This window comes from Conger conger, chromosome 11 (genome assembly GCF_963514075.1).
Source record: "Conger conger chromosome 11, fConCon1.1, whole genome shotgun sequence".
NCBI classification, from domain to species: domain Eukaryota; kingdom Metazoa; phylum Chordata; class Actinopteri; order Anguilliformes; family Congridae; genus Conger; species Conger conger.
This window is the reverse complement of record NC_083770.1, coordinates 36,539,527-36,565,566: the sequence shown is the minus strand read 5'-3', so window position 1 is coordinate 36,565,566 and position 26,040 is coordinate 36,539,527. Positions and strand designations below refer to the sequence as shown.

At 44.1% G+C, this 26,040-nt stretch overlaps 1 protein-coding gene across 2 annotated transcripts; it reads right to left on the bottom strand.

Moving 5' to 3' along the window:
* Positions 1 to 2,229: 2,229 nt before the first annotated feature.
* scarf2 (scavenger receptor class F, member 2) lies at positions 2,230 to 25,340 on the bottom strand. 2 transcript variants are annotated; one of them, XM_061261055.1, is made up of 12 exons: positions 24,459 to 25,340; positions 19,563 to 19,621; positions 19,317 to 19,418; positions 18,344 to 18,863; positions 16,715 to 16,933; positions 16,290 to 16,418; positions 14,411 to 14,514; positions 12,642 to 12,756; positions 11,092 to 11,216; positions 10,394 to 10,456; positions 5,526 to 5,678; positions 2,230 to 4,293 (listed from the first exon to the last, which is right to left on the bottom strand). In XM_061261055.1, the coding sequence occupies exons 1-12, from the start codon at positions 24,611 to 24,613 to the stop codon at positions 3,137 to 3,139; spliced, it is 2,901 nt and encodes a 966-aa protein (XP_061117039.1). In that variant the 5' UTR covers positions 24,614 to 25,340; the 3' UTR covers positions 2,230 to 3,136. The 2 variants fall into 2 exon arrangements, with proteins under 2 accessions (XP_061117039.1, XP_061117040.1); XM_061261056.1 differs by lacking the exon at positions 10,394 to 10,456.
* Positions 25,341 to 26,040: the final 700 nt, after the last annotated feature.

The following is a 26,040-nucleotide window of genomic DNA, read 5'->3' as shown; positions in this document are numbered from 1 at the left end:
AAAAGGAGAAAACATGTGCATTAAGTAAGAATTAATTAATTTATGTTTTGGCAAATTTTAAGAAGCAATCTTGAAAGTGAAACGAGAAGTTCCCAGTAAAATGTAATTGCCGTAAACCGAAAAAAAACAACAAAAAAAACAAGTCTTCATTCATATTTGCCTTTGAGCCCGATGTTTACATACAAAAAAAACTAATAAAATATGAAAGCCAGTTCATTGACACTAAATAACAAAACATAGCAAATTGATCCATATAAGCACAGCTTACACACATTTACAATAATAACTGTTACAAAAACATTTTTTTTACAAGTAGGTCATTAACAAATTGTACTGTAATATAAAAACCAGTTGTACCTTGAAAATAAAAAATAAAAAAAAACATTGAAATAATTAACATTCAGAAACATTTTTTTAAAATTGTGAACTCACCCCAAAAGAGAGCAATTTCAACCTAATGTCAACATACTTACAATACTGGTACCGTGCAGGCAATGAAAAGACAAATGAATCCTTTTCAACCACAATTCAAATACACTGCATTCAATCCTTTGGCAATATCCAGTTTATTGGTCGAGCCCTCATTATTTATGTGAATGTTATTTCTCAACATGTCCTTCAATGATTTATCATGCTTTAAGAGATGTGTTTGATTTGTGTCTGCAATTGGAACAATACCATTTACTTTCTCTAGGTTTAGCTCATCAGCTATTATACCAATAGGTATTTCCTGTCATGGACAGTACCCATGGTAGTAGTGGTGTTATCACCTGGGAACGTAGCAAGTAGCAGCTACCTTTACGTTTTACATGACAATAGAAGAAACCTGTTTTGCGGTAGTGGAGTAGATCCTTTGGATCTGGACATTTGTGCATGGCATCATCGGTGTTTAAAAAAGGAAAACCAGTAAAAAAAAAGAAAAGAAAAAAAGAAAAGGTTTTTGCCAGTCCTGCCAGAGGAACTCCTGGGATTGTGCTGTTGACTTTGATCGATTGTCTGAGAATCGTGGGAATCCCTGGAGGGTGTAAAAACCAGGAAAAAAGAGGGAAAGGGCATCTCAAACAGGCAGTCACCGAACTGCCGTGATCACAAACCTGCTTCAGTCCACCTTTTTCATTCAGACGAACCCGTTTTGTGTCTCCATGACAGAGGCACGAAAGGTATTCATGTGACATGCTCCATAAATCTTTGTGTGGGGGAGGGGTCTGTTCAGTGCCAGAAAGAGTCTGGTGCCTGGTTTTCCTCTGGTCAACGCAAAAATACCTGAAACCTCCCAGTCTACACTACCTGCTTATAAAACAGACAGGGGCCCATTCTAGTCAAACAGAACATTTCCAGAATGCTGGGTAACATTGTATCAGACTTTAAGATAACATCATGATGAGAATATTCCCCAAACAGTCTTTTTGGAACATTTTATTGTTCCAGGCCATGTCAACATCACTCAAAAATGTTCTATGATGTTGAAAAAAACATCATGGCGGACATGCGTCAAATACATTTACAAATGTAGGCCTGAAGTACTGAAATGACAGATTTGTGTAACGTTGATAAATTGGTAAAATGAACATGAATGACAGTCCCCAATTCCAATAATTTTTGTAACTTGAATAAAATAATTGAAAACACTGTGAGGCCACTGTAAGGTTGTGCAATGCTGCTTATGACATTTGAGGGAAGTCCATGAGAAATGTACTTGCTGGAAGCATTTTGAAAACCCAAAATTGTAAGCTGGGATTGAGACCCATGCAGATACCAGTATCTGGACCCAATGGTAAAATGGAAGCATTCAGAGCCCTAAAAGCAGACTGATCGTCTTTTACACCCGTGAAAACAAAACCAGTCATAGCATTTCAACTCACAACTCAACTCTAAACTAGCACTGAATACAAAAAAAACATGCCGGTGGTTCTTCCTCTGACACCAGGAAGGCTCCCCTTATCGCACATGGTATATGATAGACACCTGCTATTCATCATTCAGCCTTTGTTGTGCTTCCCTTTAGTCAAACTGCTAAGCATGCATGTGTGTCAAAATGGAAGCTCCCTTACTCCTGACGAAAGTTCAACTTTTGCAGAACCAAAGTGGTTCAGAACACGAGAAACTAAATTTGACATAAAATATGACAATAAGTGAAAAACACAAATTAAAAATCCAATGTCCATCGCAGGACGAAGGAATAAAACAAGAATAATAGTCCTGGCCCGAAGCAAAGGCACAAACACCACCTACATTGGAAAGATGACACATTTGTCTTTTATAATTCATACATCACTGACCACAATAAAATGCCTTAGAAGTAAGGAAAACACACACTTCGTATAATGTTAGCATACATCACCTCTTCTCAAATATGCATTCAAATAATTTTGTTCACCAGTCAATGGAGCATAAAGAGTTCTTCTCATGGTGTGTGGAACCAAATGAGAACCACACCTGTGCATATAAATAACATTTACAGCTTACTACTGAGTGTCAACCAACATTTTTGTCAAGAAAATTAATGATGTCTGGAACTGGAGTTTGAACACAATAACAATCACATGTTCAGTACCTTTCAGAGTAACACCTTTAAAAAAATCCTTTGCATAATTATTATTGTTGTATCAAATACAACACGTATATGTACATTATATATTATAATATATAATTATAAATGTATGCCTGGGGTATATCAGATACAGATAAGGTTTAAAAATATATAGTGGTGGGCATATATATTTGACAGAAATGCAGTCCAACACTAATTTAGGATTTTCTTGCCACTATCAGAACGGTTTGAGATAGTATTAGCCTTTGGTGATCATAAAAATACAACATACTAAATTGCAAGTATACAAAACTGGAGAAAAAAAAAACATGACATTGGATCCAAGTAATACTGAATGGTTTACAGTTCTTCAAAGCAACTCGCCATTATTTCAGAAATTACTGCAGACAGCATCTGACTTCTACAGGACATGTTCTACGCATCCTTTTCTGATCCGGAACATTTTTAAAACAAAGTCAAATCCACAGTTATTTGGACGAAAGTCCATCAGTGTCCATTTGCTTCAATGCCTGGAAAAGAAAGTAGGTCAAAGTTGTCCCCGCTTTATCTGAAAGCCGCGACCGCTTTTGGCAGCTGGGAATGGCTTTATTTCACTATCTGTGGCGGCATAATGGCCGTCTTGGGATGACTCTTAGTTTCCAAGGTTCCCTCTTTGCCTTTCTTCCTGGGAGGCTTTTTAATCGGGGTCTTCTTGGGTGTGGGATCACCCAAGTCTGCGACCCTGGGGCCGTTGGAGTCCTGTTTTTCGGGGGTCTTGACCTCCGGGGACACAGTCTCTGCCACTGGGGTGACCATCTTCTGCAGATTACTGGAGGTGGGCAGCAGAGGCTTGGCAGCAGGCTGGTGTGGGCCGGCCGTGGATCGCTTGGCCTTCTGGGGCGGTGTGGGCTTCTCGCGGTGGGCCTGGGGGGTGGACAGGCCGTTCTGCTTGACCCCCCCCTCGCTGCGGTTGAGGCTCTGGGTCTTCTCCTTCAGCTGGGCGGCCAGGAGAGTGGCGGCCTCTGAGTTCATGTGAGGGTGGACCACCTCAGAGCGCAACTTCCCAGGGCTCTTGGGCACGTCCTTGGGGTCGGCGGGCTTCTTCTCGGCGTGGAAGTTGCCGATCTTCCGCAGGGCATTCTGCACTGCCCCGTTGATGTGCTCCATCTGCTCCTGGCCCGGCCTGGGCTTGTGGGCCTTGTGCTTGCTGGGGGAGACGCTCCCCGCCTCCGCATTCTTCGACTCCTGGTGCCTGTGCTCCCTGTGTTTGCTGCCCTTCTCCTTGGCCCTTTGCGCCTCCTTCTCGCTCCTCCCTGGAGCCTCCACAGAGCTCCTCTTTTTCTCCTTAGGAACCGCCGGAGCCTGGCTCTTCTCGGGCTGCCCGACTCCGGCTGTCCCGTGGATCCAGGAGACCTTGGGCTTTGTGGATGGGTCAGGCGGACGCGGCTTCGTCCTCTCGGGAGATGGGGGCTTGCCATTACCTTTGACCTCGGTGCCTCCGCCGTCCTCCTCCTCCTTGGACTGCTTGGATAGGCGGGCGATTCGGGCGTACAGAGCCCCGATGGCCGATTCGGAGCCGCTGGTGGAGCCCTCGCTGTCGGACGACTTCAGCAGCGGGGTCTCGCTGGCGTCCCCCGCAGACTGCTTGGCGGAGCCGGTGTCTTTCAGCGAGGTGTACTCACCTGCATCCTCCTCGTTGGGAGTGGCGGTCTTCTCCACAGCCGCGTTAGGGCTGCCCTTGTCTTTCGTTTCCGCCACGGAGTCTGAAATACAAAGAGAAAGAGCCATTCTCACACTGACCTGATGTAAGGAGTGGGCGCACAGACAGACAGGAAAACGTGCTCACTTTTCCTTCCTGTTCTGAATCAAAGTCATCCTAAGGCCTTTTCCTACAGCTTTTAGCCATCGCTTTGATTCCTTGAAAACCTCTTAACGCTTCCCGATCCTGTCCGAAAATCCACACACCTCTCACTGGAATTCAGCCCACCACATCCCTGTTTTTCCTTATCCTTTCCTGTTCTACAATTTGCCTGAGAAATGAGTAACGCGTTGGCCGTGTTCCACGTGCTGAATTTGCCTTTCGTAACATTTCCTGTTTATGTTTGTACAAGTATCCAGGGACCAGCTGGAAGAGATGCCATTTGATAAGGGAGATGTTATCTTCACAATTACAGTCCTACAGGAATGATTGTGCATACCAGGATTTCCATTTCATTTGTCCAATTAAGGAAAGGAATTTGAAATAAAAAAACAGAAGATAATCTTCTACAAGGAATTTACAGTGAATTAATAGAATTTAAATGTTCTGAATTGATTGAATTGAAACAGAATTGAATCCAACCCTGGTCCAGGTTCGCTTTCCCCACTATGACCTCTGAGCCTTGCAGTGGTGGAGGTCAACCCAATTCAGGAAACTAACTGAATTTAAAATGATGAACTGAACAACCACTGTGTTCCATGCCAAATTGGCTTAATATCAATTAATTGTCTTAATTTAATGACCTTTCTAAATTCAGTTAATTGAAATGGAACGGATGCCAAACCCTGGTGGCTTTCCAGCCTTTCGCACACGTGTTAATCTCATTCTGATCTAATGAATAATGTCCCACAGCTGGGGTGATATGCTCTGTGCATTGTTAATTAATTTTAATTGATAGTGACTGTTTTTGACAATATGTATTCATTCATCCCTAACCAGTTGCAGAAATCTTTTGGTAGAAAAAACCTAGAATACACAAAAAATTACACAGGATACACACCTAGGACACACACCAAAATGTTTGCATTGTGGTCCTCGAAACAAATAGATGTTTGCAATGGAGTAGAATAAATCTTAACATGTTAATGACTCACAGAGGGTTGGACTACACATAAATAGCTGTAGGAATGACCTTTTCCAGCTTGTGCTAGACACACTCATTCTGGTTTGATGAATAATGCCCAATAGCTGGTGCATGACACGTCCAGGGCATTATGGGTCGGGGAGGTTACTCACCCTCGTGGGGCACGCAGTAGACCGGTCCATCATCAGTGGTCTCGAAGGAAGAGAAAGAACCCTGGGAGGACCAGGATGGGGAGGGTTGCTCCACCACAGAAGGGGGCTCGATGAAGCTGCAGTTGAACGTGTTCTCAGGGTCATGGTGGGCCACTGGGCGTTAGGAAAGAAAACAAACCAAATTACCGGGTCAGCCAGAGCCAACCAAAGGTGCCACCCCCCACCTCTCCAAAGAGCAGCAGTTCACATCCATCACCTAACATGTGTTTATACAATGTGCTCTGTGCAAGTCAGTGAAAAAGTGGTGGGGCTTAGTCTGGTTGGAGAGAAACACACTTCCCAAATGGTATGTGTGACCTCCCCTTTCCTCTACAAACTGTCCATACACTGCCCATTTTCCACCGTGGCCTGAAGACACATCTCCCGATGTGTCTGGATTAGTTACCCCCTATCTAGTACCACTCTCATGCATCACTTATCTTGATCTTCTAGCTCTTTCATGGTGCACTTGTATCATCTTGATATTGTAGCTCTTTAACATATATCTTGTGGTCATGCCTCACTTCCAGGTATGTCTTGACATAACTTTACTGACTTGATATTCATGGCTATGGATTACCGATACTTTATGCAAATTGTATCTTGTCTGAGCTAAGTTCTCTAGTTGACCTTCGGTATTCCCTTATTGTATGTCGCTTGGGATAAAAGCATCTGACAAATAAATGTAATGTGCTGTAATGCAGGCTTTTTGTGTAACACAGACACTAGTGCAAGTCAAATGCAGAGGGGGTAACAGATTCAGCCACATGGCTAAAATAGCGACACAACCTGTTGAGCCAAAGGAACTATGCCCCCAAGGAATATTTGCATCGACCAGCCAGTATGCTATGCTTTGAAACTGGTTCACTTTAGGGCAGGGATTTCTTTTCTTCTCTACTCCTCCCTTTGATGGGGATGTTTTTGTGCTGACCGAAGAGGACAGCTGGAGGACGGCTGTGATTCGCCTGGTTTCTTTCCCCCCATCTGGCCGCAGAGAGCGAGTTCGGGGCTCCGACCGCAGACACGCCTGTTTACAAGGCTGTCACACATGATGCCAGCCATTTGTTCCCTGAGAAGACATCCCATGGGAACTTCCGACTTCGAGCCTGAGATTGCCGTATCTTTGGCACATCGCAAAATGGCGTCTCCCTATGCAAGTATATATAGAAAGGAACAAAGTATATGAGAGGAAGGATGAGCAACTGTGGCCTCATAAGGAAGATTCCGGAGGACAGTTCTGCTACAGGGACTTTCCATCACAAGCAATTATTTATGGAGCCTTGGGAGAATTTGAACGCCAGTCTACTGGGAAGAAACAGAATAAAACGGATGAAAAATCTACGCCCTTCAGGACCCTAAAACAAACTCATTCATCCCACACGTAACACAAACAAGATAATTAAACTCTCAATACCCATGAATTCACATTGCGATCCATCATTTCAGTTTATTTTCATTTTTATATCGCTGCAATACATTTATCTTGGTAAACTTTGGTATCTTCTCAATGCCAAATGCAAGGAAATGTGGTTTGATAGTCCGCCCAGATTACTCCAGGGCATCATGTTAACAATGCCCCAGGAGTGAAATCCAACCTTCGGTCTGCTCTGACCTACCTGGCTCTAGTGCTGAAAAAACTACCGCATGATTTACCTGAGTGAAAACAGCCAAATAACGAGCCCAGGTTCACACAGAGGGTGAAAAAATGTTTCTTCAGCAGTGCTGCTGCAGAGGACAGCAGACACACTCAACTGACATGAACATAGGTTCAACAATTCATAGTTCAAAATATAAAAAATGAAATATATCACCACAGCTTTGTTTTGATTTCTGGAACTGATAACAAACTATTGTACTTCCATCATTCTTACAAATAAATATAGTTATGACTTTAATTGGTAATAGTCAGTAATATTCAGGCGGGCCTGTAGTGTAGTGGTTAAGGTAAATGACTGGGACACGCAAGGGAGGTGGTTCTAATCCCGATATAGACACAATAAGATCCGCGCAGCTGTTGGGCCCTTGAGCAAGGCCCTTAACCCTGCATTGCTCCAGGGGAGGATTGTTTCCTGCTTAGTCTAATCAACTGTACATTGCTCTGGATAAGAGTGTCTGCCAAATGCCAATAATGTAATGTAATTTTATTCGTAGTATTTCATACGACTGAATAAATATGCTTTTAATAAAAGTGCCAAGTATACCGGTCTTTCATGGACCTCTGTTTTGATAAAAGGGTATCTAGTGGCATATCCTGATATTCCATATCCTGAAAAAACCAACATCAGAGACGGTAAGCAGAACAAAGGAGGCTGGTTTCCCCCCTACCGGGGGGGTTAAACGGCTGCCATGGTGTAAACACACGGATGGAATTTGGCGGGATTAATGGAGGATCGGCACCACTGGAGGGGTCGGTAGACAGCGCCGTGTGACAAAAGCGCATTCTTGATGAGCCCCAGCTGCGGATAGGCACACAGCTGCTCCAGGACCCAGCCCCCGGCCCCCTGCACCCCCAGCCCGAAGCAGCAGGTGCCCTGCATCACTGGCGCTTTTCCAGAAGCCTTCGGAAGGGGATAGGGGCAAGCGGTGGGGCTGGGTGGGGGGGGCGGGGGTGTAGGGGAAGACGAAGGAAGCACGCCTGTGTGTATGTGCGTGGGGGGTAAATAGCTTTTGTGATGGATCAGGAACAGCTTCAAGACAACTACAAGCTCTTTTTGAAGCTCTGAAGATTCAGTGGGATTTCTTTTCTCTCTTTTCCAGGACAGAACGAAGGCATGCGATGGCCGGTGAAGAGAGAAAGATGTTCCCAGGGGTGACGCATTTCTGCAACTCTGCGCACCACACCCTGCACCCCACACCCGCTTTGTTTCTGACATCTGCCGTCCCCAGTGCGGATAAATCACAGGTCTGACACGGGCTGGGATAAATTTGGCCTCTTCCTGTTGAAGGCCCCCCTCCTCCCCCCACCACCTCCCCCCTGGAATGTGCAGGATTCTGGCCCTCTGTTAGGCTAGAGTTTCAAACAACAGCCCATCTCACTTTCTGCAACGAGGAAAGCAGAACAGCAGACTTCTAGAGAAAAAGAAGTGAAAACAGAGAGAAAAAGAGGAAAAAAGAAAAAAAACACCGCCATGCTTTTCTTAATGAGTGAGAGGTGGGGGGCCGGGTTCCACAATTCTGCGCTGCGTTTGCTAAACAATTCTGATTTTAGCTGTGGTTAGCTGTAACACAGCTGGATAATTACACTCTCAATACCCATGAAATCTGGTTGCTATCCAATATTTTAGCATCACTGCAAGACATTTATCTCGCTAAATGTCAGACAAAACTAAAACTAACAAATGGCTTTGTCTGTTTTTAAGTGCTTGGTAACTTCAGAATATTGGGCCCGGCTGAGTTTCCAATGCTAACACTAATAGCAAATTAGCTTTGTTGTCCAGATTTGTGTAATTCTCAAACATCGCCTAACTAGAGTCTCTGGCTGACATGGCTGATGATGAAAGAGTTTCTTTGTTGGAGAGAAAGCTTTTTAATTCCTACCTCACAACAAACAGCTTGCTTGTTTTCTTCAGTTCTTTAAAATGAAAGAGTTAACTGATATGTCATCTTGAGGACATCGTGAAACAATACTGTTTTTGTGGAAACTCCTTGCCCTCATCTTTGGTTGGATTTGTGGGTGAGCACATGCTTCTGAACGGCCATGAGAAAAGCAGGTCACTGCCCCTTTAACCCCCATCTCTAGGGGGGGTCCACGCCCCAAATTCCAGTGCCAGCACTTCATGCGCCTTGTTCTCAGATTAACATCTGGGGAGAATCTCGCTGCGACGCCTTGGCGGTCAGGGAGGGCCTAACACAGGAAGGGAGCTGAGAGATATAACCCTTCCTCCTAGAGCAGCAGAGGGCTCGTTCACTGTGCTGTGTTACTCAAACCATCTCCACTGATACAATGGCTTCTTTTAAGTCACAAGGCCAGACATGATATAAACACCTCTAGACCATTCCAGCCCAGGATAATGTTGAGCTAATCGGCACTCTACTCTTTCTGTCTGCCCTTGTGGCAGCCGTTTACATCATGTCATAATGCATTACTACGTGATCAGAAGAGTCTGCATCTAGTGTGTTTTCACTAACGAGTCTGGACAAACTCTGCTCTGTCTGGGAAACACCAACATCATGACATTTGCTGGCTCTAACCTCAAAAGTCACACCTGCAGGAAACAGAGACTGATAACGTCCAAGATCCACTGCCACATCATTCAGTTCATAATTTGGCTGGGCGAACATCTCCTGACCTAAGTGTTTAAAAATGACGGGACTGAAATAAAACCTGTTTTGATCTAGAAAGACAAACCATGACTTTCCAACCAAAATCCACAGACCATGTCTTCCTTTCTGCCCAGTTGAGTGTATGTGTGTGTGTGTGTGTGTGTGTGAATTCCTGTGTGTGTGTGTGTTTGTGTGTCTACACGTGTGTGTGTGCATGCCAGTGTGTGATTTGGTCTGTGTGCAAGTGCGTGTGTGTCTGTGAATGCCTGTGTGTGTTTCTGTGTGTGTACACATGTATGTGTGTGTGTGTCTGTGTCTGTGTGAGAGAGTGTGTGAGTGTGTGCGCATATGTGTGTATGCATGCCTGTGTGTGTTTGGGTCTGTGTGTTTGCGTCCGTTTGTGCGTGTGTGTGTGTGCGTGCCTGTGTATGTGTGTGCCTACATGCACATTTTCCTTTCTGCTCAGCCGGAGAGCTGTGGTCTACCCCACTACGACGACCACAAGACTTCCAAACAGGAGCTCTGACCTGACGAAACAGTGCAGCCTTTGATTAAAGATCTCTCACCACTCTCCCTCGCTACCTCCAGCTCTTTAATAACACGGTCCTCGGTCGAAAAAGGGACTTTTTCTGAGGGGGGAAGGAGAGAAAAGAAAAGAGAAAAGGCCCTGTTTAGGGTTGTAATAATATGAACACATGGCATTTAGGACGGCCAAAAATAATAAGGTCTGCGACCAGTACATTCCATTCAAATGAAATAGCATACCCATTTGGCAGTCAAAGCAGACTCTTTCGCTACTCTTTATAGTGCTAAAAAAGGTCCATGCAGAAAGTGCTCTCGAAAGCCCCGAAATCCAGAATAGTATTCTTTAAACTGCGGTGGCACCCATCTTACGTTTACCTATCCAGAGGTGTTGCTATAATAGTGTGGGAACGTCCCAGGTTTGGAGAGTAATACCCAAGGCGCGGTATCTGGGTTTCCAGAAACGGTATCTTTCCCAGGCATATCCTAGCTGCGCAGACTGCAGAGTTATCAAGGATACCGCGTGCTATGCGAAGGCGCGCAAGGCCATACGGCACTTGAATTAACCAGCCCCTCTCCCGCTGGCCGGCCGACATTTACAGCCCTCTCTGCTCTCCCTCCGAGAACGGCTGTGTGTGTCTGGAGGGAAAGGGGGGGGGGGGGGTCTAAGCCCCCCGCACTCGTAAAAGTGGTAAAGCAGGGGCCGAGAGAGATTTTTTGGGGGGGGGGGGGGGGTGCGTACCGACAACTTTGGGCAGCTTCTGCCGTCTCAGTGGAATCCGGGGCAGCTTTGTGCTGATCCTGCTGAATCTTCCGCCAAGGAGCCGTTTGGTCTTTTTGCTGCTGCCGCTGTTTTCACGGTCCGGGCTGGAGAGGGAGGGAGTGAAGGAGGGAGGGAGGGAGTGAGGGAAAAAAAGAGAAGAAAGGAAGCAGCTTTAGGCAACAGAAAGGAAGGGAATGGGCTGGATACACATGTGGTTCAGCTTCAATACAGACATGTAGGACAGATACGATCGCTCTCTATTGCTTTTAAAATGGAGATAATTCAGGGGGAATACCCACTGATTGAAAAAAGCTTAGATGTTTCAATAGAGGCATACTGTATGTGTGTGTGTGTGTGTGTGTGTGTGTGTGTTTCTACTGAACATTCAAAGTCTTTTTGTATTCAGTTATTCAGTTCATCATGTAAACACACACAGTGTACTGTATATACAGTATATGTTGTACAGTATATACAATAGAGAATGTAGAGTATGGTTCAATAAAAAAAGACCAAATATTTACATAGAAACTGTGTTTGTACTTTAGAAGAGATGGAGGGCTTTGCCTCATGTAGCTAAAAGTTCAGTGCTAAATCAACTCTGACAGTGTACATTTTGTATGTACACAGAGTATATTTTAGCCATACTGGACATAAAACTGAAATAATTTTTCAGGTTTTTAGTCTCAGAGAGAGTCTACATCTCTCTGGCTGTTCGTTGACCCAGTCTGACCGTGTAGGCAAGCAGCCCACCTTGGGGTGAGCAGCTAAGTTCAGAGGTGAACAGCCTAGCACAAAAGCTTACAACCCAGCTTGGAGGGGAGTAGCTTAGTTCAGAGGTGAACAGCCTAGTTCACAAGCGAACAACCTAGCTTGGAGGGGATTAGCTCAGTTCAGAGGTGAACAGCCTAGCCAAAAAGGTAACAACCCAGCTAGGAGGGAGATAGCTCAGTTCAGAGGTGAACAGCCTAGCCAAAAAGCTAACAACCCAGCTAGTAGGGAGACAGCTCAGTTCAGAGGTGAACAGCCTAGCCCAAAAGCTAACAACCCTGCTAGGAGAGCTAGCAACCCAGCTAATAGCTCAGCTTGGGAGTCAATAACTCAGTTTGGAACAGCTCAGCTAGGCTCTCCCTTGTTTCTTTAAAGCCCTTACCGGCTCACAATGTTAATCCAACATGTTATAATTTACATTATAGATGGGGGGGCATAAATGGCCCACATAGTCTTAATTCGGTCCCGTTTACTTGGTCTGTTTACCATGTGTACTAGACTTGGTGTTCATAGCTGTAGGCAACTGATTCTTTATGTCCCTTATCCAACCTGTTCTGTAGTTATAGGCCATTTACCATTCTAATGACCTTTGGTATGGAATGCAAATATTGTACGTCCCTTTGGATCTAAATATAAATGTAATGTAATATAATGGAGAACAGCCAAGCTCTATGGAGAACAGTTCAGAGGTTAACAGCCCAGTTTGATGGAGAACAGCTTTGGGGCGAACAGCCCAGTTCAGAGGTGAACCGCTCACACACTTGCTCTCGTTCTTCTGCTTGCACAGGCAGCAGCAGCACAGCAGGGAGAGGAGGACGATGAGGAGGAAGGACACCAGCGTCCCGGCCGCGATCACGCCCATCCGTCGGTTGGGTTCTGGGAAGAGAAGGACAGGGTGTGTCACCGCCTCGCTGCCAGCCCCGGTGCGTCTGTCATCATGGCTACCACAAACTGTGTTCCCACCCCAAACTGGTGTAGAACAAGGTCGGTGTAGTTGCGTAATCAATGTCTCCTCTTAAATCTTCTCTTTCATGCTTCATAGACTAGTCTATCCCTCTCTTCCCACTAATAAATATCAAATAGTTCCCATACAGTTGGAGGAATTAAAAATGTAAACGAACAAACAAAAAGGCTCAACCATGCTGAACACAGAAGATAACAGCAGGAACAACAACGGTACACACATGGAACAGACATTCCAAAGTGGGATCCAAAATACTGGGATCATGCTGTGAGTTAACATGAATGATTAACTCCTCTGAATTCCAGCTTCTTCCCAAATGCAACATCTTACATCAACCTGACTTTTGTATGTGAGCCACCCAGAGTCTTATTGACCTTGGGCTCATCCTTTACTTACATTTGCCTTCGTGTGTGAGCCTACATTCAGACAGAGGGGAAAGAGAGGGCGCTTTTTGGATGCCCGTGCCAATGCTAGGCTGCTGCGGCCCTGTGCTGTCAAGTTAAAGACAGTGAAAGATGTATGCCGGAGGTGGGGTGTGAGTTCGGCCCATGTGTACGCAGCTGAATAAAGGAAGGGCCTGTTAAGCCTTGACACTGTGACATCATCGCGCTTCCCAACATGTCTGCCCGGGGCGACCTCTGCTAACCTCCCGCTTCCCCATAAATCCCTGTTCCCTCTCGCTGGCCCTCTGCTTTCCCGGGCAGAGCCAGGAATGCCGCCAAGGAACACAAGCGTAAAACAGGAGAGAGACGCACCCCCGCTGGAAACGCCAGTAGGGCCGCCCGCGTGTGCTCGCGTTCACGCACGAGTCGCGTTATCAATCACGGCCACGCGCTCCAACAGCCACGATCCTCCCATCATTTGTGTCTCAGGCTCGAGGACGTTATTGTGTTCAACAGACAAACATGCTCTCCAGGTTTAGGCTGATGCTATCAGTCGTGTAGCTAAGCTTGTTTTTCATAACCTGCTCCAGAACAAATCAATGCGGCTCGCAGAGCAAGACTGCAGGAACACCTTTAATGTTGCTATGACTGAAGTCTTTGTCTGAAACATATTGCTATGTCTTTCATTGAAACAATTACACAAACCGAAACTATGAGCTTCCACTCAAGGAGTATGTCTCAGGACAGGGCCTTGCAGTCTCTACATCAGTTAGCAACACAATAATAAGCAACTCCTAGAATCCCCTCCGGCAATCCCCCTCCCACCCATCCCATAATCCCTTCCCACCAATCCCACAATCCCCTCACCATCCCATAATACCCTTCTCACCCATCACACAATACCCCTCCCATCCTTCCCACAATCCCCCTCCCTCCCATAATACCCTTCCCACCCATGCCACAATCCCTCTCCCTCCCAAAATATCCCACCCACCCATCCCACAATCCCCCTCTCCCACAATACCCCTCCCACTCATCCCACAATCACCCTCTCTCACAATACCCCTCCCACCCATCCCACAATCCCCCTCTCTCCAACAATACTCCTCCCACCCATCCAACAATCCCCCCTGCCCACCCACAGCCCCCCTCTCCAGTGGAGCAGCCAGTGAAAGACACTCACGGAGGTTGCAGGCTCCAGACACTGCATCACATGTCCTGTCATGACAAGAGCAGGTCTGCGCGCAGTTCACACCATACTGACCCGATAGACAGGTCAGATTACAGCTGGAAAGAGAGGAAACACAATATTATTATCACAAGAATTCAAAATGTTAAAACGGATATCAATAATTTACCAGTAGAGAAATTGGGAACAATAAGCACTTGGGAGTGAGTCACAGGTTATAACTGGAAAATAATAGTTATCTTATTAGAAAATGAACTGAATGATAATTAAGGAACAGTGTTGGTGAAAGGTTCACGCAGCTACTACAGCAGAAAAGGATACTGCCATTTAGAAATGAAGGAAGAAACATGTACCGTACAAATTATGACCGACAACCACCTGCAGGCTACAGGTTCAAATCTCGGACACTGAACTGATCGGGCCGGGCCGTTCTCCGAATGCTGGGTGATTTAATCACAGGCGACAGAGTGTGACGATAGCCCAGCCTTGGTGTCAGAGGACGACGGAAGCTCCAGGGACAGGGCATGTTGGGTAATTAGCCTCTGACTCATCTGTGTGACTGCAGCGCACCCACCCTAGAGATGCTATCTAGCCCCGGGAAGACACAGCCATGACCCGTAGCAACACGATGCTAAGTGTAAACAGATGTCTGTTAGGATGTCAACAATGCGACCTCCTGGGATGTAAAAAAAAAACATCTCTGAACAATACAGGCACTTCTGACACACGGGAGAAGCATTTTAATCATTTTATCAGATGCTCTCATCAATTTCATTAGGCCAGAAGGGGAACATTGTTACGCGATGTTGAGGAATGGAAGCATCCTTTTGTAATGGGAAAAGCACAGGAATGCTCTGGGTAAACAATTTTTGTGATAGAATCTATTCGCAATTTCAACCGGGAGAAATGAGTCAGAAACTGTGACGTTATCGTACATTTTCATGCACAACGAGCATTATGCTACTGGAAGTATAAACAAAGTTTCGTTTTTCTGACCCCACCCTGGCAGAAATACACCAATACCCAGCATCACTCTGTCTTGTGATGTAAGTGGCAGGGGGAAAGAGCAAAGTACCTGCCAATCCACACTTAGGCTACAGAACCAGTATAAATTTGACAGAAGTGAGATGCAAGCAAGAGAAACACAATGTACTTCACCAAACACTAGGTAAGCTTGAAGACCACCAAGTCTTTAGACTGTTGTATGTACTATACTCTACTTACTCTGGCAGTTGGGAAATCAGCTGACAACAGTAATGCTAACTGATGTTGCTTTGCAACCAACCATGGTCCCTGGCTCAACTACCTTCGCTCTGGTTTTGATGGAATTAAATTAAACAATCATGCAAACACAACAAGAGGCTGTCAACACTGAACAAGATGCTGTCAACACTGAACAAGTTCTTAATTTACTCATACTTCAGAAAGACACCAAGACACTGCATGTATGAACAATACCGCATTACATCTGTTATAAAAACTAAACTGAAGGACTAAGTTATTTTCAGTCAAACGGCTGTAAGAGTGCCTTGTGACAAAAGATTACCTATCGGCGATGTGCTATGGCTCAACCATTGTCATCAATCATGAATCTAGTGATTTATGAATCTAGGCCTTTTTGTTGGCCTAGCTCTAATTTCAAGTCACTCTGGACAAGAGTGTCAGTTAAATGCCTAAAATATGAATGTGAATATACGGTACCTGCATCACACTGCCCACGGCTCAACTGCAGCAAATAAGATCCTTAAAACTTTTGAAGACTGCTTGATTCAATGCATACAACTTTGCAAATATCACCCAGGATAGTATTTGACATAATGTAAAAGACAGAAGACTTGTGACTAAATGAGTAAATGAGGTTGATCCAACTTACTATGTCCCAGAAAATCCGGGATCGCAGAGACACTCTCCGGTGGCGAAGTGGCAGTCCCCATTGAAGCAATGGCTACAGTCACTTTCACAGTTCTCTCCGTACGTTCCGTTTGGACATCTTACCTCACAGCTACATTTAAAAAATACAGAAGCTAGATTTCAATCACTTCAGTCAAAACAATGTGAATGTTTACACTGAACTAGTTGCCTTCATGCAATAAATGCTGTATTGCCATATATTGAAATACATGCTGTAAAACAATACATTACTAGACAATTCAATACAAAACAAATGCATTAGAATATATATATTTTTCGATATGACTGAGTTTTTGGATATGTGTTTACTTTCCGCATTGGATAGAAAACACATACAGCATGATAAAGTTTTTTGTGTTTATTTTGCGAATCTTTCCAGTTTCTTACCGATCTCCAATCCAGCCGGGATTGCAGTGAGAGCACTTGCCGTCCATGCGGTTGCAGAAGTGGCCATCTTTGCACGGGGGGCACACGTCCTTGCAGTTCTCCCCAAAGTAGCCGGGGAGGCAGGGCTGGTCGCACTTTGTGCCGTTCCAGCCCCCCTCACACGTCACACAGCGGCCCTCCGTCACCTTGCAGGGCTGCTGTCCTTTACAGTGGCCACACCTGTGGGAGAGGCCCTGTCAGTCTGACAGCCACCTTAAAAACGCCATCCTAGTCTTCTTCATATCCTTTCTTCTTATTTCATCTCAGCTTTCTGTACAAACCAACAGCTTTTCAGCCAGACCTACCAAATTTAGCCAGTAGCTTCATCTATTATGGGACTGTATTTCTTATTTTCTGTGTCAATTACCCTATTTCGATGATATGATATTTATTTAGACAACTTTTCCATTGAATAACATTGATGGAGTGTTCAGTATCTGAACAAAACACTTGTCTGACAGCTATCACTGTAGCTGCCACAGATACAGACTATCTCTCTTGCAAAGCATCTAACTGATAAAATATCTGGCAAGGTGACTAATGTTAGCAACATAAATGCAGGGTTCAACCCAAGCTAATTAAAGTTTTCTGTTAGTTCCAATTCTTCCAATGAAAGATGCCTATTTCAACATTGGCTTTTTCAATGGCCTTTTCAATGTCTGTCCTCAAATGTTCCTTGAAGAGATTTAAATTCAGGCAGACAGGGATGATCTTATCACAGCACAGCTCTAACACAGTTCAGTATCTCTTAATCCCTGTGCCACACTTTATTAAGGGGTTGCGGTAGGTAGCGCACCTGGCCAATTGGACCACAGATAAGAATCAGATAAGACATGTGAGCTGCTGTTTCATGACTTCATCTATCTCCTTTCTCTGAAAGCAAGCCACGGCGTCCACAAACCACCAGGGAAAAAGCTCTCAAATTAAGTTTTCTACCAAGGTTATTGTGGAAGCCAAGGGATCAAAGTGGGAAAAGTGCTATATGCTAACATTTCAGTGTATGTAAGACTAACATTGATGCTAAAAGACATGCACGAAAGACCCACCAAAATTAAGCCCAAGCATATTTATTCCGAATTCCGAATCCAGTCCTGATTTTTCTTTCTCCCAGGTAATTAGTGTTACTGATTGGCCAGACTGTCTTCACACCAAGGTAAAAGAAGGGTGGAAAAACAACAACAGTCTGCATGGATCAGCCTAAACTGGCTGAAAGACCTGTTCTGCTCAACATATGGTTCTCAACCTGGCCACCTAATGCTTGACACATTCACTCTAACAAGTTAAAATCTCCGTTCTATGTCTGCACTACAAAGACAGTCTGCCTTAACAAGTATTTCAGTCTTGTAATGAGACTTCTAATCTTATGTTTTTCAAGTTACGGTTTGCTTAACAAGTGAAATTTTCTTGAAATGCAAATGAGATGAAATGAGTCAAACTGTCTACTCTCACTGCCAATTAGATTGCCTTTTTTAGCTTTAGTCTACTGCCACCGCGACCCGACTCCGGATAAGCGGGTGATGATGGATGGATGGATGGATGGAGGTCTAAACATAAGACTAAAACACACGTTGAGACTGACTTGGCGCTCACCTGTTCCTGCAGTTCTGTCCGTAGAACCCGGCGGGGCAGGGCTCTCGGCAGAACTTCCCGCGGTAGCCGGGCGTGCAGGTGCAGGAGCCGTCGTTCTGGTTGCACTTCCCGTGGACGCACTGGCAGTAGCGCTCGCAGCGGGGCCCCCACAGCCGGCCACGGCACTGACAGCGGCCCGTGTACTGCTCGCAGGGCGAGCTGTTGCAGGTGCACTGGGCCCCGCAGTTCCGCCCGTACCAGCCCGGGTTGCAGAGGCACTGGCCCGTCGTCTGCTCGCACACTGAGTTGGAGCTGCAGTAGCAGTTGCTGGAGCACTGGGGGCCCCAGAAGCCCGCGTGGCAGGTGCACTTGCCCGTCTCCTGGTCGCACTTGCCCTTCTGGCACAGGCAGGCCTTCTCGCAGTTGGAGCCCCAGCGGTTGGGGTTGCAGGTGCACTTGCCGGTCACGTCATCGCACTGGCCGTTGGGGAAGCACGTGCACTTCCCCTTGCAGTCTGGGCCCCAGAACTGGGTGGGGCACTCTGCGGTGGGAAAAACAGCCGAGTAACACTTTATCTTACAGACCGTTAAGGGCCTAGTCTTTACGAGGTAAGCACACAGCCACTTGTATAATTATTAGGTAACTACTTTGACTTCAGTGGTAAGTAGTACTATGAAACAAAGTCAGTAAGTATGAACTATGTAAGTATGTTTTACAGCACATTTCATAGTACTGTAGCCTCTGAAATCAAAATAGCTACCTAAGTACCTGGGACTTACCCAGTAAGTACTAGATAATGAACAGCCATTTCAAGTCTCCATATAAAACTTAATATATGTGTGTAAACAGCCATAACTGTGCATTTTCACATAAAACATTCTGCAATGCACACACAAAGAACCCTGTAAGGGCAGGAGCTCATTATATCATGCACTGCTGACATTACTGGTGTTCTACATCCAACTGCAAGGAAAAACAGAGAGACGGTTCTTACTGGTGTCGCAGCTGGCTCCGAAGTATCCATGGCGACAGCGGCATTCATTGGGCCTGACACACACCTCATTCTCCTTACACGTGAAGTTGCCCTCACACAGAGCTGGGGGGGGGGGGGGGGGGTTTGGGGGGAGGGAGGGAGACAGTCATTGGCTCAGGCCCAGAGGCCGGTCTCATATGAGTTAACGCACTGAAAGGCACTGCAGGTTCGTTAGCGGGTTAGCGGTGTGGCGGCGCAGGTACGTACGGGTTATGCACTCCTCCCCCTGTTGCTTCCAGCCAGCGCAGCACACCAACCCTGGGGACCTGCCAGGAACGGGCGTGACAGGCATTGGTTTGGAAAATCACCTCTGTGCCACACAGGTGTCAGTTCAGCAAACACACAGCAAATGTTTTCTGTAGAGTCTATCCTCCAGTGCGCCCCAACCACCCCCTCATCACCTCCTTGTTTCGTTTCATCCACATCATGTAGCCTGCATTTCACATTTCTTTGTGTCATCTGTGTACTATTCTGGCTCAACTCATTTCATGTACATTTTCATGTTCGACGCTTTGATTGACAGCAACCAGCACCCTTTCATCTCCCCATGCGTCATGGCAAAACTATGCAGTTAGCATGGTGGCACATTCTGTATTGTTCTAGCCATGTATTCTTCTTGGAATCTTTCGCAAAGCAGTCTTGTCATATGGCTGGGCTAAACTCATTTACCTAAATAATTTAACAGACACAAGCAAAAAATGCTTAAAAAATGATCCCTTAAGTGTACAGTCTTCCCCATTACCCTTAGGCCACTCCCCTCTCCTTCAGAGGTCATCCAGCGAGGGGGGGGCTCAGCGAGGGCGGGAAAGAGGAGGAAGCTCAGACTTCACGGGCGGAAGGCAGAGCAGTTTACTACACCAGAAAGATGTTTCCGAAGGGCAAGATTCATCTCCTCATCCCTGCCGCCCCCGTGACCTGCAGGAGGCCCTCAGCCACACGTTTATATCCTCCCCGGAGCTCTGGCAGGCCTTCTGCGTTCAGTCACCGTCTTTTTTTCTCTCCCATTAAAACCGAAAGAGCCCAAACGCTGATGTCTCTGCTCCATCTCAACGGCTCGTGTTACTTCAAAACAATAAACACAATGAAAAACAGCCGCTCCGAGCACAGCGAAACGGGCTAGCGTATGGAGACAGTGCTGTATGTTTACTGCCGGAGTCGTATGTCTATGGTCAGGCGTGACAGCACATATGGCTCTCTGTATGGCCTTCACATGCCACTACATTGTTTGCAACTTCACACCCACATTGTGCTTTGACAATGTGGTCAAAATGTTAACCATTACTATTTTATTCAAACTATTATTTGTTTTTTGGAGCATTAAGCAAGTTTTTGAGTCCTTTCTCCCCCAGCTTGAAATACCAGCTACAAGTTGCGTCAAAGCATAGCTAGAGCTGGTCAAACCATGTTGATTATGGAGCTTGTCTGTCTGGTGTTTCAAAACCTAGCTTGAGCTGTTTTTTTTCAGGGTTTTCTGATCTTAATATGTCCTGGGTGTAACCCAGCACTTTGTGCAAGCTTTTTGGTGAGCGTTTGTTTTCTCTAATACAGTTCTCTTCATATTAAATGTCAAAAGCCTTCCTGCTTTACTAACACGGTCTACATAAAAAAATAAATAATAATAATATATATATATATATATATATATATATATATATATATATATATATATAGTGGCATTTGGAAGACGCTCTTATCCAAAGCGGCGTACAGTTGATTAGACTAAGCAGGAGACAATCCTCCCCTGGAGCAATGCAGGATGTAGGACCTTGCTCAAGGGCCCAATGGCTGTGTGGATCTTATTGTGATCGGGGACCAAACCACCGACCTTGCGGGTCCCACTCATGTACCTTAACTACTACGCTACAGGCCACCCTACCTAAGCGGTTTCCCCAAGACCAACACAAAAATGACATTGTTACTGGGTTTACTCTGATTGATACCAATAAAGGCAGCATGAGCATCAGGTGATCCTGGCCTGAATAGTCTATCAGTGTCCTCAATGACCCAACCAGTGAACGCTGTGATGGAGTCGAGCCTGGGAACGCTTGTTACTATGGAAACATGGTGGGTTTTATGTCTGAAGGGGGTGACAGGAGGTAAACTGCTGCACTGCAGACAGGCCCACTCTTCTGCTTCTAAAGTGTGTCCTTTGAAGAAAAAAGCTACATCCATGCAATAATTCAAGAGCTATGTGGAAAAATAAGAACACTTCTTTACAGCTACAGCATTTTTGGTCCAACCTATTTTATAACCTTGCTTTTGCTCCACATGTGCATATACATGTGTGTTTTTCCTACATGTTTCAAAGAGTCTTTCTCAAAGTAAATCTTAACTTTCCATAAAAAAGTTGCTTTGTCAGGGGAAACAGTTTACTTTATTCTTCCCAGGGCAACCCCGAGGTATCATAAATACACATTCTTCTTAAAAACGGCCTCAAAGCTGCATTGTGATGATAGGTTTTTATCGTGGAGCGAGTGGCTCGCCGACTTTTCCCGAAAACAATACGATCACACCAGATGGTGATGATCTATAAATAAGATGGGCCTTTGCTCGTGTTATTGTGAGTCATTTCCTTTAGCCAAACAGCCAAAGGGTGCGTTTTGCTGTGTTTGCTAAAGTTCAGCTCCCCCGTGCAAGCCTCTAACCTAAAGACCATTTGAGCAAACTTAATTCAAATTCTCTCTTTCTGTCACAGCAACGCTGGGGGAATTCTCCCTGAGAAATGAGATTGACGAGTGAAGCCTCTTAAATACTTCATTCTCATTGAAACAAGGGCAAAGAAATACAAGAAAGTGACAATAACGCGCTGCCCCAATGCATTGATAATAAGCTCATTCTGGTGACACCAAAATGCAAGAAGGAAACGCTGTACAACTCTGATAACGCAACCCGCTTCTCCTTACTTCTGCATATTTTGGCAAACTACAAAATTAAAGAGCCTCAGTTTAATGGTGATGCCTGAACTAACAAACATAAACAGACATTTTCAAATTTTCAAAAAACAGGATTTTTCCACAGCAAACAAGCATCTGTTGCTTGTGAAAGGTCATAAGCTCAACTGCAGTTTTGGATTTAGTGAGACTAACTTGGAAAAAGGTCACATCAATGATAGTCTACAGTGATCACACAATTTAGAAAAACAGATATTGTACGCTTAAGGGATCTTTTTTAGTCAATCATATGCATGCTTGTGTCTGTTTGTTTGTCAGCACTCAGGTAAAGTTGTTTTGCCCAGCTGTATGATAAAGATGTCTAATATGTCTAATCTTTCAAATTGAATTTACATCAAAATTATTTTCAGCCTTTAACAACAACATCCTGAAATTTAATTAATATGGTTTAAATGGCACAGAATTTCTTCAACAAAAAAAGCATAAAACAAAAACAGTTGGGATAGGGAGCTAATAGCGTTTCTCTGTAAAGTGTTTTGTAACAGTTCTCTGTAAAAATAAATGCAATTGAAATGTAAAACATGATTAGATGGGAAAATATGTTCTGTACATGGCAGTATATTAGATACATGTGCCTAAGAACAGGATGTGTGGTGTCTTTTATAGCTATGACCTGGATTGGGGGGAGGTGCATCCTTCTGTGCATGGCCTACTTCCAATGGGGAGGCAGACACCACCAGAGATATTGGCTGGTCCCTCAGTCCAGGGGTAACTATAGGTCAACACATCTTGCTCTGCTGTCAGAGCTGGCCAATTAAAAATTATGCTTATTTTCATTTGGCTGCAAATGTCTGTTCAATGTTGGTTCAACAAGGACTCAATATCATTTGATTGTGATAAATGCATTTGTTGTGCTGTAACATATGATACCAACACATTTCCTCTAAACCAGTTCTCTAACGTTATCTGTTGTTGGAAAATAAAAACAAGAGTTGATAAAAAACATATGTCTACTTCCAGAACAGGACTGACACCTTTCGCCTCCCCTCCACCCAAACCCCATCATTTCTGCGCTTTGAGCTGGATGGAAGCTGAACTGGAGTAACCAATAATACTAGTGCCAAATGAGATCTTGGAGACTGTGAGGTCTGGAACTACATTCTGCCAAAGCAAGTAGCATATCCACTTCAACAACAAAAACAACAACAACAACAACAACAATAACAATAATAATAATAATAATAATAATAATAATAAATACTTTACTTTTCCTTTATTGTGCATTATTACAATAATAAATCATTATTATTTTTCTTTAAATTATTATTATTACAATTATTTGTTCACAACTATCGAGCTTAGTACACTGCACATTGCCTCCATCTTAACGACACAATGCATGCAAGTTTCACTGAACTAGGCCTATTCCCGTATGGAAACTCCATCTTTGATTTGTTTCCGTCAGATTCCACATCATTTAGAGGCTTTTGTGAATCATTGTATAATCTTAGAGGAGTCTTTTATTCAAAATCAAACAGAACAGAATGAATCATACCCAAAACTATACTGGTAGAAACATGGACGCTCTGCTCTTATGGAACAATAGCACAGAGTATATGGTAGAGTTTACCTTAAACTCACATATGGGTCCTGCACATAGATGTAGGTTAGCAACTATGGTAAAGAATTATAACTTTAACAATGTTTTTTTGTTGTTGTTGTTGTTTTGTTTTTGTACTGTAATATGAGGCACATGTGACAAATGGGCCTCAAACGTGGATATATTAGAGATGTGTTTGTCAAATAGTAGCCTAATTTCGAAGGATTTAGTGAAACAGTGCCACGAATCGCCCCAATTCATTCAAAACTGGCGCCATCTTGTGAACGTTTAAGACCCAAGGGAAATCCAGTTGTGCACATCTGGATAGTGGTTATTGATTGATTTTATAAAAGCGAAGTATAATAAACTAAAACAGGGCGCACAACAAATTTAAAAGTAGCATACAAAAATACTGTGAAAACTGCTATAATTACAGGTTCAACGTGGATTAAGTTTAGTCTAACTTAGGGGGGGGGGGGGTTCTGTTTTGTGCATTTAGTGCAGAACTCATAACAAACTTTACACAGCATTGGGATGAGTAATGCTCCCTGATTCTTGCAGAGAACCGTTATCCAATTGCTCATTGCAACGTATCACCGCACGGCTACTTACCCGGGTACTTTGCATACATTTCTGCCTTTTGGGTTCAGTTCTTGGCTACAACTCCGACAAAAGAATAAACTCAGCAGCACAGCAACTAGAAAAGTGTTCTTCATTTCCATTTTACCAGAAACAGCATCCTTCCAAGCGATTATTGAGATGGGCATTCCTCCCTGAAACGAGGACTTTCGACGGCTCTTTTTGTGGTCTCCCCTGTCTTTGTCAAGTTCGAATGTTTTGTTGATCAGGGTGTTTTTAATAGCAGAAGAAGTTTAAAAGTAACTTTATCCAAAGACGGGTAAATCCAGTATCCAACAAAGAATAGAAGCAGAGACAACCACCATCCACGTACCTAAGAGTTATAGCGACACCAATCCACTCCGAGAACGGGATGAAAAAAAAGTTACAAAACCCAAACTTGTACACGCTGTCACTGGCTTCCTCTGGTTAGGGTCTGTTTTCTTCTCCTTTTCTGGAACAAAGCCTTCTTGCAAAATAGTACGCTCTGATATGCTGTAATAATTTGCGAACTATTTGCGGAGCCGAGAAAAAGTAGGACATCATAAAAGTGATACAATTGTAAGGTAAAACTGAAACCGTTTTATTTTGTACCGTTACGTACGGACATATTCCCACCCGACTTAATAAAGAGTGGTTAAAACCAAGCATCCAAACAAAAATAAAATAAAATACGCATCAAAAACGGTTGCAGCTGCCCAGATCGCCTTTTCGGGGCGGAAATGGGAGCTTAAAAATGGTTTGCCTGGTCGTTTTCTTCTTCTTTTCTCTTGCACTGCAGGAGTGGCAGAAGGAAATTCCTGATTTGTTACCCTATCCTTGGCCCAGGCAACGGGGACTTAAGAGAGGCTGCCTTCGTGAAATATGTGTGCAACAGTTGATTTCTTGTTCTAACAACAGACACACAGCTACGAAGTGGGTGTGTCCTTGCAACACGGGACAGTCCGAAACCTTGATGGACAAATAATCCCCCCCCCCCCCACAGCCCCCCGGCTCCCCAAGATCCTGTGTTCTTTCATAACGTTTCATTTAATAAAAATAGATAAACAAAAGCACACCACGACAATACTAACAACAAAAAACAACAACAACAACAATAATAATAATAATAATAATAATAATATATTATTATTATTATTATTATTAAATGATTGCTATTATTGTTACTATTGTTAATATTGTTCGTAATATTCATATAATTATTCATATTCATGTAATTAATTATGATAATAATAATAATAATAATAATAATAATAATAATAATAATAATAATGATAATAATAGTATATATATATATATATATATATATATATATATATATATATATATATATATATATATATATATATAATAAAGTGTATATATATAATAATCATTATCATCATCTGCATCATCAGCTGCACCCTGCTGTTACATTTTACCTCCGTGTTCACTGAATTCTACGACAGACACAATTCTGCGTGTACACTCGGATGTTTATTTCAGCATCACACTGATGTGGCTCACATGCCTTCAAGTGAAGGGTAAACATATAAATGCAGCAACGGCTCCCCCCTCTGTTTTGCCGTTGAACTAA

Excerpts from the sequence above, each read along its gene's own strand:
- scarf2 (XM_061261055.1), bottom strand. The coding sequence starts at position 24,613 with ATGCCCATCTCAATAATCGCTTGGAAGGATGCTGTTTCTGGTAAAATG. Across the intron at positions 16,419-16,714 it reads CCCGGCTGGATTGGAGATCG|CTGTGAGGTAAGATGTCCAA; the intron begins GTAAGAAACTGG and ends TTTTAAATGTAG. Across the intron at positions 5,679-10,393 it reads GGAGGTAGCGAGGGAGAGTG|TGGCCCACCATGACCCTGAG; the intron begins GTGAGAGATCTT and ends CCTAACGCCCAG.